Raw genomic sequence first — 15,914 nt, forward strand, 5'->3', positions numbered from 1 at the left:
ATAATCTACCCCTCCCACAGCGCATCTTAGAGTGACACGGCCCTTTCCTCTCACGGCGCATCTTTGACTCAGTGGCAAAAGAAGAAACTTGGCACAGTTTCAGCGATGTGTTCCCTGCCTCCCTGGCTCAACTTCAGTGATATGGCTCACTCTTCCTGCGGCGCAACCTAAGATTGACGTGGCCCTCTCCCCTCGCGACCATCTTCAGTGCTATGGCTCCCTCCCCTTGCGGTGGCCCAGCAGCAAAACATGATCCTCGTCAGTCCAGCTTGAATGACACTGCCTCCGTTGCGCAGTTTTAGTGATGCAACCCACCCCTCCTGTGGTCTTGAATGTGTGTATGAGAGAGAAGGAGAGTGCCCTGTGTGTGTATGTGAGAGGAGAGTGTCTTTATGTGTGTGTGTCTGTGAGAGAGAGAAAGAGCCTGTGTTTGTGTGTGAGAGAGAGGGAGTGCCTGTGTGGAGAGAGCCACTGAGCATGAAATTCAAAAGAATGTGAGTGTGTGAGTGTGTGTGAGTGTGAGTGTGTGAGTGGCGTGAGCCACTGAGAAAGTGCTTGTGTGTGAGGAAGAAAGAGCCACTGAGCATGAGTGCTTGTGTGTGTGAAGGAGAGAGTATGACCAAGTGTAAGAGAGCACTTGTGTCTGTGTGTGAGGGGGAGAGAGCGCTGAGTGTGTGAGAGCTTGTACGTTGTATGAGAGGGAGAGAATCAGTGAATAAGCACGTGCATGACATTGAACATGTGTGTTAGATTGCGTGGGAGAGAGAGAATTAACATTTGTTACAGTGTGTGTATGAGAAAGAGAGAGGATAAAGTTTGTGCACCCTCCTTGCCCCCCCTCCACTTCCCTCACTAATCCAGGAGAATCTCAGGGTGGTTGGAAATCAAAAGTTCCCAGGTATGGAAAGCATAAGACTTTTTTTCATTTCTATTAGTTTTACATAATTGGATGTTATTTGATGTGTCTGCTGTTTTGAAATATTTTATTTGTGTCTGGTAAATGTTTTAAATTTTTTGCATGCATTTTATATTATTGGATATTTTACTATTCATCAGCTGATATGATATTTATTCTTTTTATCAGTATAGTTGATGTTTTATATTTCTTGATTGTATTTGATATTTAACAAGGAATAGTGATTTTTTTTCCATTGTTGCATTGCATACATTCTGGCTTGTTGTGGTTTCCAGTTCAATTTTTGTCTGCCTGTTTCTATTTATACTTTATAGTCCGTTTATTCTATTTGGTGAGGGTCTATATGTGTTCTGCATTTGTGACCACAGTGAGGTATTCTGCTAGTGTGCAATTTCTGTGTAGATCTATAGCCGCCTGCTCATTCTGTTTTCCTAATAGGCGGTGTATTGGTGTTGTAGGATCTATTGTAATATTTGCAGCATTGCTTTTTCATAGGTAGGGTTCTTATTGTTTGCGTTCTGGCATTTAGTGATGTTTTGGTATGGGAGGTTTATAATATTGTAATCGTAATTAAGTTTTCTCATAGTTATCTGAGGGACCAGCCTACATCCACAACTCGCTTTCCAGTAGGCCTAATACCATATGAGTTCCAAGTGTATTTTTTGCAGGATTTTCTGCAGTGCACATAAATATAATATACATATTATAAGTGATATTTTTATCTCAGAAAAGTGTACTTTGAATGCCCCTTTTCATGTAAAATCTCTCTTTTTGGGTTGGGGGAAGTGGTTAATATGACATTTTAAAATAAATGCTTAATTATAAATTGTGTGTGGTGGGGGGGGGGGGGGGGGGGGGGGGGGGGAGGGTGTGGTGGTGCATGGTTATAAGGTTCACCTAGGGATCCTAATACCCTTGGCATCTGCCCTGAGAGAGCGGCAGTTGGTATGGTTCCTGGGAGTATAGTAGATTTACCAGTTCCCTAGAAATAACACTGGCACTTTATCTGGCACTCCTCTGGGATCCCCGACTCCTGCTTTCTCTCCTTCCCCAGCATTTCAAATCACTGAAAGGACATACTCCATGGGGGACCCCTTACTCTGGCCTGCTCAGTAAGTTGATCTATGCTGCATCTTGGGGGGGGGGGGGGGGCATCTTGACGTGAGACGCCTCTACTTCTCTTGGCCCATTTCAATGGCAGCTGCTCCTCCGGACCATCGACTCCTGTCACAGCAGCGGCCATCTTGTATGGCCTCCCTTTCAGCAGCAGTTCTTACGCGGTCATGCTCATGTTCCGCCTCCACCTTCAGCAACAATGGAAAGCAAATTTTCTGCCTCCATTCACAAGCTCTGCTGCAAGGCTTTTCTGTTCTTTGCAACAAAAACTAATTATTTAAAAAAAACCCCAAAACCCCAAAACATTGGGGACTTGCAGCCAACCCCCTTCCCCCAGGCCAAGGAACACCTCCCTCTAACTCTCCCAGGGCATCAACAGGCCTCCCACCCAGACCTGTTGTTCTGGGGCTTTGGCCACTGCCTGGAACCTTCCCTAACCAAAGTAAGTTTAAACTTTTTTTTTTTCACTTATTTGAGTGAGTGTGTATGAGTATGTGACCGAGTATGAGTATGATTATGTGTATTTCAGTGAGCATATGTGAGAGTCAGAGCAAGTGTGTGTGTATATCAGCATGTTGTGCGAGTCAGTAAGCATGAGCTTGTGTGTGACATAGAACCATAGTAAATATTGTTAGAAAAAAACCCGTGTTCCATCCAGTCTGCTTAGCAATTTTTTTTTAAGGGTAGTAGTGAAACATAGAAACATAGAAATGATGGCAGAAGACGACCAAACGGCCCATCCAGTCTGCCCAGCAAGCTTTGCACATTTTTTTTCTCATACTTATCTATTACTCTTGGCTCTTAGTAACCTTTTGGTTCTGTTTCCCTTCCACCCCCACCATTAATCAGAGAGCAGTGTTGGAGCTGCATCTATGTGAAATATTTAGCTTAATTAGTTAGGGGTAGTAACCGCCACAATAAGCAAGCTACACCCATGCTTATTTGTTTTCCCAGACTATGTAATTCAGTCCTTTTTGGTTGTCTGTATATAGATCCTCTTTTCCTCATTCCCCCTGCCGTTGAAGCAGAGAGTTATGCTGAACATGCATTGAAAGTGAAGCATCAGACTTTCTCCCCTGCCGTTGAAGCTGAGAGCCATGCTGGTTATGTGTGAAGCATCAGTCTTTCTCCCCTGCCGTTGAAGCAGAGAGCTATGCTGGATGTGTGTGAAGTATCAGTCTCTCCCCCCTGCCGTTGAAGCAGAGAGCTATGCTGGATATGTGTGAAGTATCAGTCTTTCTCCCTTGCCGTTGAAGCAGAGAGCTATGCTGGATATGCATTGAAATTGAAGTATCAGGCTTATTTGGTTTGGGGTAGTAACCGCCGTAACAAGCAAGCTACTCCCTGCTTTTTTGTGAATGCAAATCCTTTTTTCCACATTCATTCACGTCCTCTAGAATTTATGGATCATCTCTTGCGTTCCCAGATAATCATCCATTACAATATCAGAAATACTGTCCCCATTGGTATGCACCAAGTCCAGTATCGCCCCCCTCCCATGTGAAGGAGTATGAATCTTAGTATGAGCATGTGTGTATCAGTGATCCTGTGTGAAACACAGTGTGAGCATGCATGTGTGCATAATTGACTCGGCATGTGTTTGTGTGAGACTGAGCATTGTGCAAGTCAGTGAACAATTTTCTTCTTGTGAGAACTTGCATTTAACTTGAGCGCACACCAATTGTAGGCAGGGGGGGATGAAGGGAGGTGACCCATGCAGACTGCAGGAAATGGTGAGTTTGAGTGTCCCTACAGGTAGGCAGGTACCCTGAGCATGTGTGTGTATGAGAGAGTCAGTGAGCATGTGAGAATGAACATGTGTGTGAGTATATGAGAAAGAAAGAGGATAAAGTCTATGCAGACCTCCACCCCTGGCTAATCCACAATAATCTCAATGTGACTAGAATCTAAAATTCCAGGTATGTAGAGTGGGGATTATTTTAATCCTTATTCATTTTAATTATTGGACTGTAACTTGATATGTTTGCTGTTTTAAAATATATTGTTTGTGAAATTTGTAATTTTTTAATTAATGATTCAATATATCAGCTGTTTTGAAATATTTTTATTAGTATAGTTTTACTATTATGTTTGACATTTTATATTTTATTTTTGTTGTGTGAGGAAACAATGTTTCTGTTTTTCCACTGCATACAGAGTCAAGCTTCTTGCATTTTCCAGTTCAGTTTTTGTCTGCATGCTTCTGTTTATACTTTATGGTGTCTTTATTCTGTATTTGATGAGGATCTGTCTATGTTCTGCATGTGTGACCATAGTGAGGTATTCTGTTAGCAAGTAGTTTTTGTATAGGAGTCTATAGCAGCTTGGCTTATTTTGTTTTCCTAATAAGTGTTTTAGGGCCAGAAATCAAGCCAGAGACAACAAAAGGTTGGAAACTTTACTGCTAGATAGAGATTATTAATACTGCATCAATATGAAATATCCTGGGACACAGTTCAAAATCCCTGACATGGACATGTCTCCCACATGAGAATAATTGAATTTTGTTGGCTAATTTTGACTTTTCCCAGCTTGTAATTAATTCTCTTGTATGTAGGACATATCCACCAATATGGAGACGTTTGTATTGTGCTCAGAAATATTTTGTGGTAACAGAACTTGAAAAATGTGCTTGAAAGTAGATTAGTATAATCTTCCATGGGGACAGTCCACTGGACTTTCCTCCTCCCATCAAAATGAACTGCTCATTCACTACAAGTACTACAGGGAACAAGTGTCCCAGATTCATCTCCCAAAACCCTAGTAACCACACCCTCCCTCCCTTCTTCCCACTGAGGGGGGGGGGGGGTGAACAGCACTTCTTACATGTATGTGCAGCCTCTGCCAGATTTAATCTGATGTTTGAATGTGTGGGGCTACGTAATCAGCTGGGTCCGCATGTTCAGACGTCAGATTAAAGCTGGCAGAATGAGGCCCACACAGGTGAAAAGTGCTGCTCTCCTCCTGTGGTAGAAGGGGAATGAGGGTGAGAATCATGCAAAATTTGGTTTACCACAAGGATTGAGCAAACTTGAAAGTGTGCCATGAAATAAAAAAAGGTTGAGAAGCACTATTCCTTTATTTTCGTTTTAAGTTGGCCAGTATTAATTCATTGGTAATGTCCTACTTTTTTTTTTTTTGGGGGGGTGTGACACCTCCAACACTGCCTAAACCCGTCCCCGATTACTAGAGCTTCTTCAGTTTTTCAATGCATAGAAGGCATTTTGTACTTGTGTCTCTTGAGAGTGGCTGTGTCTGCAGCACAGGTCTTATCCTACCAGAGCCCACTGTATCCATTTATTCTTGGATTTCTGGATGCTTTGTGGAAGAGGGGTGAGGACACCTGGGCTGCACAATTGTGAAGAATGGGTGTGTCTGGGTCACTGGTCTTATCCTACCTGAGCCCACTGTAAACCACTTGTTTCAGGGTATTTGAATCTTCTGTGGTAGTGGGGAAACGATTCCTGAATGCTATAAAGTGGGCGAGGATTCCTTGGTGGTTGCTAATTCCTTTTTTTATTGTAGATAATTTAGGTTTAAGGTGAGCCAACTCCTTTTTCATTGAAGAGAGCTGTGAACCAATGGGGCAAGCCCTAAGCTTCTAGATGGTTTGCCTCAAGATAAAGGCTCCACAGTTGTTACATTGAATAATAGTCATTTTGTTCATTTGATTTGATAGAGAATTCCTTTAATCCGATAAAGAATTAAATTATTTTGTTACCAATTACTATACTAGAAAAGCAAGCCTTGGGGAGGGTAGATAAAGGGGCAGCGCAGGAGGGATTTAAACAGTTGAAATTATAAGCAAAGATAATTTTGCCTTACATGGGAGTTATAGGGATCTTGTCTAATCTTCTGTATACTTGAGTTTTTTTATCCTCTCTTTTTGGACAACAAACAATATCTAAAAATCCACACTTTATGCCCTTCAGTGCTTAAATCTGAGCAACCCCCTCCTCAAAGGCACACCAACAATGCAGTAGCTGACAAGAGAGATTATGCCTTGTATTTTACTTACTTCATCCTTGGGCAGTTCAGACCAAGTGCAGTGAGAGAAGCATCTGTAAGATTGTTACAACCAGAAACACAAAGTGCCTGTAGCCTGTGGCATCCTCTGCAGACTCTTACAATGCCTTCATCTGAGATTTGCTGGAAAGCAAAGTACATTTTTCAGTACCCCGCCTCTTCTTGTTATGATCTTGTACTTCATTTACGAATAGAAAGGAAGTCATCACTAATGGAAGACTTGAGAGACGCTAAAGGTTAAATGGTTCCTTGCTTGGTACAGTGTATAGACTTTAAACTCAAACTACTGCTGCCTGAGTCGGAGTTCAAGGGTGCTGCTAAAGCAGATATAGACCAAAAAGGCCAATATTAAAAAAAAAAAGCTGAGCTTCTAAATTTAGACTTCTAAGTTTGGCACCTGCTTTTAGCTGAAATTAGGATCCTAAGTTTTCACCTGAAAAGTCACAGAAATTTATGATCCTAAAACTTAGGGTATTCTAAATTTAGGTCTGCTAGTCATCTGCCTGGATTTAGCCTTGTAATTGAAGTACAGAGTTCTGAAAATCAGTGCTAAGCTTCTAACTTTGTTTCTCTGCCCCGGTAGCCAAAGTACTTTATAGGTTCCTAAATTTAGGCACTCAGCCCTAGTAAATTCTCAAGAGGGCCAATTTAAGAGCCTAACACCAAAAGTCAGGAGCCTAAACCAATTGGGGTAGATATTAAAACTTATCCAGACATGTAATTTAGCCATATAAAATGTATCTGACTAACTTGCAAGGGATATTCAGCAGCAAGACTATGCTGATGAATATCCCTGTATAAGTTGCTAGTTAGCAGGATAAGTACCTGCCATTAAGAAGGTCTAACTTATATGGATAACTTAACTAGATAAGACGGAATATCAGCACTTCACCGGCTAAGTTAAATGGATAAGTAGTTCCTCCCTGATCTGTCAACATCCCAACCACAACTTATCCACTTAAGTGGTGACCTCTGATCACAGCTGAATATTCAGCCACGACCACTTAGCTGGCTAAGTCACTACTTCTCTAAGTAGCGCTGAATATTGACCTCTTTGAAAATTGACCCCAAAACGCATGGGGGTAGATTTTATAATTTAGCGCGAACGCGTACTTTTGTTCGCGCACCAGGCGCGAACAAGAGTATGCAGGATTTCAATAGATACATTCGTAGCTGCGCGTATCCATTAAAATCCGGGATCGGCGCGCGCAAGGCTGCCAATTTTGGGCAGCCTGTGTGCGCCGAGCCGCGCAGCCTGCTTCTGTTCCCTCCGAGGCCTCTCCGAAATCAGAGCGGCCTCGGAGGGAACTTCCTTTGCCCACCCTCACCTTCCCCTCCCTAACCCACCCCCCCGGCCCTATCTAAACCTCTCCCTACCTTTATCGCTGGATTTACGCCTGCCAGAGGCAGACGTAAATCTGCGCGCGCCAGCAGGCTGCTGGCGTGCCATCACCCGACCCGGAGGCTGTTCCGGAGGGTGCGGCCACGCCCCCGGGCCGAAACCACGCCTGCGGCGCCGCCCCTGAAACGTCGCGCCACCCGCGCCACGCCCCCGAAACGCCGCGTCACGACTGCCACGCCCCCGACACACCCCCGGCACGCCTCTCCATGCAAGCCCCGGGACTTACGCGCGTCCCGGGGCTTGCGCACGCCGCCGAGCCTATGCAAAATAGGCTCGGCGCGTGCAGGGGGGGTTTGGGGTAGGTTTTCGAGGGGTACGCGCGTATCCTACGCGCGTACTCCTTTGAAAATCTACCCCATGGTCTTTATAGTGGATGCAAGGGCAGCAGGCTAGAGAACTGCTTCTTGTTTTCTCAGATTCAGGGAATCAGTAATAACCTAGGATATATTTAAGACTAACTGCGGAGCGGTTTGGGTTGCTCTTAATTCTTATTGTAAGGTCAATTAGCCATATGTGAAGAACTAAGGAAACCTCAGTTACATCTGAACAGGTATGGACATCACATATGCATAATTAAAGGGCAATAATCAAAAGCTTTTGCACAGGTAAATATGTGTTTGCCCAAGGAAAAAAAACAGTTTGAAATACTGCCCCCCTCCTCTTCTCTTCAGAGTGGGAGAAAGTATGTGTGATGTCCACAGTGCACATGCTATTACCCGCATGTAAATAAAAAAAAAAAACGAACAGGCTAGGAACAGGTCAAAGAAAGGAAAATTGCTTCTTACCTGTTAATTTTCGTTCCTGTAGTACCATGAATCAGTCCAGACTCCTGGGTTTTGCCTCCCTTCCAGGAGATGGAGACAGAGCAAGTTTTGTAAGCACCGCCTCTTAACCCTGTGTGCCACTTGCAACTCCTCGGTATTAATCTGTACCCAAGCATAACAAAAATATTGAAGCTTAAGCCTCCCCATAACAAGTAGAGGAATCGTTAAAATAAAAGGAACAATAACCAGTAGAAAAACCTGTGCCATTCTGCAGTTACACAAAGAAGCAACAAAACAGACAGATTGAGCAGACTCTCTTCACACTTTACCACTCCCCTGGGTCAGGCGTCTGGACTGATCCGAGGTACTAGGAAAAAAAATTAGCAGGTAAGAACCAATTTTCCTTTCCCTGTACATACCCGGATCAGTCCAGATCCTGGGATGTACCAAACTTCCCTAACCGGGGCGGGACAGTGAGAGTCCCGTTCGAAGCACACTTGCCCAAAATTGTTGATGTCCGGGTCTGGACGTCCAATCAGTAGTGTCTAGTAAAGGTATGCCAAGACTTGCAGGTAGCTGCCCTGCAAATCTCTTGGGGGCGACACCAGCTGAGATTCCGCCCAGGAGGTCACCTGGAAGCGGATTGAATGAGCTTTTAACTCCTCCGGGACCGGATGACCACAGGATATGTAAGCGGAAGCAATAGCTTCCGTTAACCACCTAGCAATTGTGGCCTTAGAGGCCCGTTGCCCTCTTTTGGTACCACTCTAGAGGACGAAAAGTTGATTTGACAATGTAAAGCTGTTGGTGACTGCCAGGTATCATAGCAGAGTGTGAACATCCAGACATCTCAACTCTTTGGCGTGAGGCGAACTGGTCTCAAGGTCTGTAAAAGCCGGAAGGTCCACTGATTGGTTCAAATGGAATGTGGAAACCACATACGGCAAGAAGAAAGGGACTGTCCACAAGGAAACACCCGAATCTGAAATCCGAAGAAAGGGATCCCTACAGGACAGAGCTTGTAGTTTTGAGACCCGCCTAGCGGAACAAATAGCCACCAAAAAGACTGTATTCAGGGTGAGATCCTTTATAGGAGCTCTCAAGAGGCTCGAAAGGAGCAACGCACATCCTCCTGAGGACAAGATTTAAGCTCCAGGGGGACAAACTTGACAGACCAGAGGCCTTAAGTGTTTCGCCCTTTGAAGGAAGATGAGCTGCTAAACTGTCCCCATGAAGCTTGCCTTGTAAGCAGCCCAGAGAAGAGACTTGAAACCCTAGGGAACTGTAAGACAGGCCCTTTGTCAAACCCTTCTGTAGAAAGGCCAGCATTTGCACCACCAATGCTACACCCGGATCCACCTTGCTCTGCACATCAAGACTCAAAGACCCTCCAGACTCTGACTTAGGCTAAGGAAGTAGAGGCCTTTCGAGCTCGCAATAGCATGGAAATCACATCTTCCGGATATCCCTTCTTCCTCAGTGACCGCCTCTCAAAAGCCAAACCACTAGCAAAAGCGATCTGCTGGATCGAAAAATAAAGGACCTTGTCGGAGCAGGTTCTGTAGATGGCTCAGCCTCAGGGGTCCATGCATGGCTAGGTTGATTAGATCCGTGAACCAAAGGACGTCTGGGCCACTCAGGAGTGACGAGAATCATCCTTCCTGGATGAAGTTCTATTCTTCTTAGAACCTTGCCCACTAATGGCCAAGGAGGAAACACATACACCAGAACCTCGGTCGGCCAAGGTAGAACTAGGGCATCGACGCCTTCCGCTCCGTGTTCCCTTCTGTGACTGAGGAAACGTGGGGCCTTGGTGTTCTCCCTTGTCGCCATGAGGACGATGTGAGAAGTTCCACACCTGTGTGAAATTATCGTCATCGCCTTCTCAGAGAGCTCCCACTCTCCCGGTTCCAGCTACTGACGGCTGAGGAAGTCCACCTGGATGTTGTCGGCTCCCGCAATGTGTGATGCCACCAACATTGCCAAGTTCTGCTCTGCCCATGTCATGAGTTGGTCCGCTTCCAGACCACTGCTCTGCTCTTGGTAGCCTCCTGGCGATGATGTAGGCCACCGTGGTCTCCTTGTCTAATGGGACTCGGACCGCTCGATTCTGTAAAAGAGGGAGGAACGCCAGAAGCACCAACCGCACAGCCCTCACTTCCAGGCAATTGATGGGCCAAGAGGCTTCCTCCTTCGACCACCATCCCTGCACTGAGTGGGACTGGCACACTGCCCCCCAAATGGAGAGCCTGGCGTCAGTCATCACCACTATCCAGTGTGGTAGTTCAAGGTTCATGCCACATTCCACATGGGCCCAGCACAGCCAACACAAAAGACTGAATCTGGCAGACTCCATAAGCGGTAGAGAAAGATGGAACTGTCCTGACTTGGGGTCCCACCTGGAGAGGAGAGCACTCTGAAGGGGCCTCATATGAGCCAACACCCATGGAACCAATTCTAAGGTGGAGGCCATGCAGCTGAGAACCTGTAAGTAGTGCCATACCATGGGAGTCCTCATGTTCAGAAACTTTTGGACCTGCGATAGCAGCTTGGTCGTGCGCTCTTCTGAGAGAAAGACCTTTCTGACATGGGTATCGAACTTCGCACCCAAGAACTCCAGGACCTATGAGGGCGAAAGATGGCTCTTGGCGAGATTGACCACCAGGCCCAAGCATTGTAGGAGATTCATTATGGCCTCTACGGCTTGGCGACAAAGGTCTTGAGACTTCGCTCAGATGGGCCAGTCGTCCAAGTAAGGATGGATCAGAATCCCCTGCTTCTGAAGTGTTGCCGCCACCACCACTATGACTTTGGTGAAAGTCCTCAGAGTCGGAGCAACTCTAAAAGGAAGTGCTCCCAACTGGAAATGTTCTCAGAGTATCTTGAACTGAAGATATGTGGTGATCCCGGCGTATCTCAATGTGCAGGTACGCCTCCGCTGCAGACCGCTGCTATGATGGACCTTAGCGTTTCCATCCAGAAACTAGGGACTTTGAATGCCATGTTCACCTTCTGTAGGTTCAGGTTGGGATGAAAAATCCCCTCTTTCTTTGGGATGACAAAATAAATGGTGTAACGTCCCTTCTCCCTCTCCTCCAGAGGGAACGAATGCCCCTAACATCCTCAGCCTTTGGATAGTCTGGCAAGCAATGACTTTCTTTGTCAGGGACGCACAGGGGGAGACCATGAACAGGTTTCTTAAAGGACAAGTAAATTCTAATGCGTTGCCGAGTTTTATTACGCTGAGGACTCATTGGCCTGAGGTGATTGTGGCCCATTCAGAGTAAAAGGAGATCAGCTGACCCCCGACGGAGGAATCTAAGAGTGGGCCAGCCATTTCTTATTGTGGGGATTTTGGCCCACTTGGCCCTTGGCCTGATCCATCCCGACTGGTCTTGCGGTTACGAAAGGACTGGGACCAGAACTGAGACCTCCCCGAAGTCTGCCTCTGGCCTCTGCTCTGACGGAACAGTCTGCTCCAGGTCTTCTCCAAAGAGGAACTTGCCCTTAAGGGGGAGGGCTCCCAATTGCACCTTGGAAGAGACAGCCGCCGACCAATTGTGTAACCAGAATAGCCTCTGGGCCGAAAACGCCAACACCATAGTTCTGGAAGAGGTGCGGACAAGGTCACACAAAGCATCCGCACTGTAGGCTACCTCTGCTTCTAAGTATTTTGCCTGTTCTGTCTCCCCAGGTGACAGGTCCTTGGCACTCTCTAATTGTTGGACTCACCTCAAACTAGCACGGTGCATGAAGCTACTGCATACTGCAGCTCCAATGCCCAGGGCGGACATCTCAAAAATCCGCTGGAGGTGGACCTCAAGTTTCCGGTCTTGAAAGTCCTCCAAGGCCGCTGCGCCAGTGACTGGAATTGTGGTCTTGTCATAACCGGAGACTCTAAGGAATCGACCTTCAGCACCCTGAACAGCTCCAACGTCCTCCAGGCAAAGGATACAACTTGTCCATAGCCCGTTCTGGGTTACCAGCTGTAGCACTATCTGGTGAAAAAAGGGAACGTGGTAGCCAGCCCTCGCAGTCCAGCCATGACCGGATCCACAGACTCCAAAACTGGGTCCTCCCACAAAGTCCCTGGAGGACGTTGGAGCTGTTCAGAGTGCTGAAGGTCGATTCCTCCGAGTCTCCGGATGTCCTTAGGAGCCTCCACGAACTTGAGGATTTCCAGCATCTTGTGCCTGGCATCATCCATCGTCATCAACTAAAAAGGGATTTTCCTCTGCCACTGTCTGCAGAAAACCTGTGAAGGTCAAGTCCTCTGGTGGAGACTTCCTTCGTTCCACTGGAGGAAAAGGTTCTGAAGAGAAACCCTCTGAGTCCTCAGTGGAGGATTCTGCAATATCATCTTCCTCACAGGTCATATGGAGCCTCATCCTCGCCATAATGCACAGGGGATGGGGCCCTAGATATTCAGCCTTTGTCCAGAGGCATGGGCACTGGTAGCACCAGTGCCGGCCCCGGCAAAGCTGGATGGGGGGCTGCAGGCCTCAGTGTCCCTGCCAGCCTCAACTGAGCTTCCTCCTCGGAAGAACTGGTAATGAGCACCGTATCAGTCGGGGGAAGTATCAATGCCCAGCTGGGCATCGATGGCTTCCTGGGACCTGACACCAGCTGAATCGGTAAATCACGGATGAGCACATTGAGCCGTTCCAGCACCGGTTCCATCAAGGAAAGTGCGGGAATCGGCACTATTGGTGCCACCAGTTTGATGCCCTGCAGTGCTCGCTCCACCGACAGCTGAACTCTCCATTCCAGCTCCTCCTCGAAAGCTGCCGATGCCAATACCAACTGGGAGGCAGGAAGGGTGACCAGATTTTTCTTGGATCCTTGAGGTGGATTGGCGACTGGCACCAGGTCCGGTGGAGAGAATCGTGGACCCCTGGCATTGATGGAGAATAGGCCCTCCTCGCCACAGAGTCACTTCTGGGGCATCATGGCATGCGCTGGCACCTTCCCAAGCCCAGCACTGTGCACTTAAGGTGACCGGTGCTGATGCTTCCTTGGCTTCCCCTCAGTATTTGGCCCAGTCTTTCCCTGGTGCTGAGGTTGATGACAATGAACCAGATGTCCTTGACCTGGAAGAGACCTACAAGGGCCGGTCCCTGGCGCCCCTATCCACCGGTGGCATCGATGGAACCAATGGCCCTGCATCCATCGATACGGCTCCAAGGTCCATCAGTGCAGGTACTGGTGATGCAGACGTCGATTGCTCGAACCTGACCCAAAGGGATGTCAAGTGCGACATCCCTTGGACATAAGTTTTCTGTCTCAGGCTCCATCCGATGATGTCACCCATGTGTGACGGCTAGCATACTGCTTGTCCTAGGAGAAAAGTTATATAACATTAAACAGAAAACGATCCAAGGGCAGGATCTTATTATGAAGCTGGATTAATGGGGACAGAAGAGGCCTCGAAGACTAAAACATTAATAATGATGAACAAAATCTCAAGGACCCAAATGTACTCATATGTAAGGAACGGATCGCCAAAATGGACATACTCAAATCCATACTCACAGGTGTGTGCTACAGGGATCTTACAGAAGTTTTAACATAAGGACAGAAATGAAATCTTGCAATATCTAGTCTATATACAGTGGAAAAAAGCATCTGCTTCTTACCGTGCATGACTGCAAGTTCAGTGTGACTAGCTTGTGACAGTGGTTTTGAATGTGCTTCAGTGTTTCATCTTCTAACTGTTTCAAAGAATAAAACAAGAGTTTAATATTACCAGAAAAACAGCACTGACACTACATTTTATTTATTTATTTAAAAACTTTTATATACCGGTATTAGTATGCATACATCATACCGGTTTACAATGTAACTTAAAAGGCAGAAATTACAATGAACAGGGAGGGCGAACAAGGAGGAGTATACAAAGAGCAGGAGGTGGAGGAATTAAAGCAATAAATAAAACTGCAACGGACTATTTACAGGAATATACATGTCTTCAGACACTGCAGGAATAATGTGGCTGTGCCTAAAAGTGCAGTGTTTTGCTGACTTCATTAGAAGTTAGTGTATATTAATTTGGCATATCAATCGTAAAGCGTAATGCAGATTTTTGGGCAGAATAATTGAAATAAAACATACCGTATTTTCCGGTGTATAAGACGACTGGGCGTATAAGACGACCCCCCCTTTTTTATACATATTTTTAAGAAAAAAAATAATTTTACACTCAAACAGGAGCAACCCTATCTATGAAAAGGCAACACTACAAATACCGTATATCAGGCCCTAAAAACCAATATACCTCTTATTAGGAAAACAGAACTAGCAAGCAGCTATAGATCCCCACACATAAATAATTGTAAAACTATACTAATAAGCAGAATAAATGTTTCACAACAACTATGAACAGAATAACATCCAACAATTAAAAACTCATAAAAACTATTAAACATTCTCCAAACACCAATAAAATATTTCAAAAAAGCAGATACATCACATAATATTAAATAATTAAAATGGCAGTCAATCAAGAAAAATAAACTTAAAAAGCCACCTTTCCTTACCCCCTCCAGCAGCTCTCCTATTCCTCTTCCTCTTCCTTAGGGCCCATGTCTCTCACACACACACCATACCAGTCATGCCCCCATGACCAGTTTCTGTCTCTCACGCACCAATCATTTCCCAAACAGTCTTTGACACACACACCAGACACCTTCCTGAACAGTTTCTCTCATGCCATACACACACACAGGCTTCCCACTCCCGTGTTCTGCTTACCGTACATATACGGGCTTCTCACTCTCATAATCACTTTCTCTGTCTCACACACACACACACCAGTCTCTCTCTCATTTCCATGCTCACTCTCCACGTGCACAGGCTTCTCATTCCCTGAATCACATTCTTTCTCTCACATTCACACACAGCAGTCTCTTTCTCTCACACACACCGTCACCTTATCAACCAGTCTCTCTCTCATGCACGCACACACACACACACACACAGCCAGTCCTCCCGCTCCCATGCTCTCTCTCACAAAATCAGGCTTCTTACTCCCATGCTTTCTCACATACCCAGATTTCTCACTTCCATGCTTTTTCTCTCTCTCACACTCACATACACATCAGTCATCTCTCTGAGCAGTCACTTTCATTGTCTCTCACACACATGAGCTCGCTGACCAGTTTCTCTCAATCACACACATGCTCTCAATCAAATGCATTCTCTCACTTACACACAGGCTGGCTGCTTCTCTCTCTCTCTCACTTACACACAGGCTGGCTGCTTCTCTCTCTCTCTCTCTCACTTACACACAGGCTGGCTGCTTCTCTCTCTCTCACCCACACAGGCTGGCTGCTTCTCTCTCTCTCTCTCACTTACACACAGGCTGGCTGCTTCTCTCTCTCTCTCTCTCTCACTTACACACAGGCAGGGTGGCTGCTTCTCTCTCTCTCTCTCACTTACACACAGGCTGGCTGCTTCTCTCTCTCTCTCTCTCTCTCTCTCTCACTTACACACAGGCTGGCTGCTTCTCTCTCTCTCTCTCACACACAGGCTGGCTGCTTCTCTCTCTCTCTCACTTACACACAGGCTGGCTGCTTCTCTCTCTCTCTCTCTCTCTCTCACTTACACACAGGCTGGCTGCTTCTCTCTCTCTCTCTCTCTCTCACTTACACACAGGCTGGCTGCTTCTCTCTCTCTCTCACTTACACACAGG

At 46.2% G+C, this 15,914-nt stretch overlaps 1 protein-coding gene across 2 annotated transcripts in view; it reads right to left on the reverse strand.

Annotated features, from left to right (window-relative positions):
- FBXL2 (F-box and leucine rich repeat protein 2) overlaps nt 1-15,914 on the reverse strand; it is a 239,067-nt gene that overhangs the window by 72,369 nt on the left and 150,784 nt on the right. For both annotated transcript variants that reach the window (XM_029589646.1, XM_029589645.1), the window contains exons 9-10: nt 13,861-13,935; nt 6,051-6,181 (exon numbers count right to left, since the gene is read on the reverse strand). In XM_029589646.1, the coding sequence (XP_029445506.1) occupies nt 6,051-6,181; nt 13,861-13,935 (206 nt within the window). The remainder of the gene's footprint in view (nt 1-6,050; nt 6,182-13,860; nt 13,936-15,914) is intronic.

Source organism: Rhinatrema bivittatum, chromosome 2 (assembly GCF_901001135.1).
Source record: "Rhinatrema bivittatum chromosome 2, aRhiBiv1.1, whole genome shotgun sequence".
Taxonomy (NCBI): Eukaryota; Metazoa; Chordata; class Amphibia; order Gymnophiona; family Rhinatrematidae; genus Rhinatrema; species Rhinatrema bivittatum.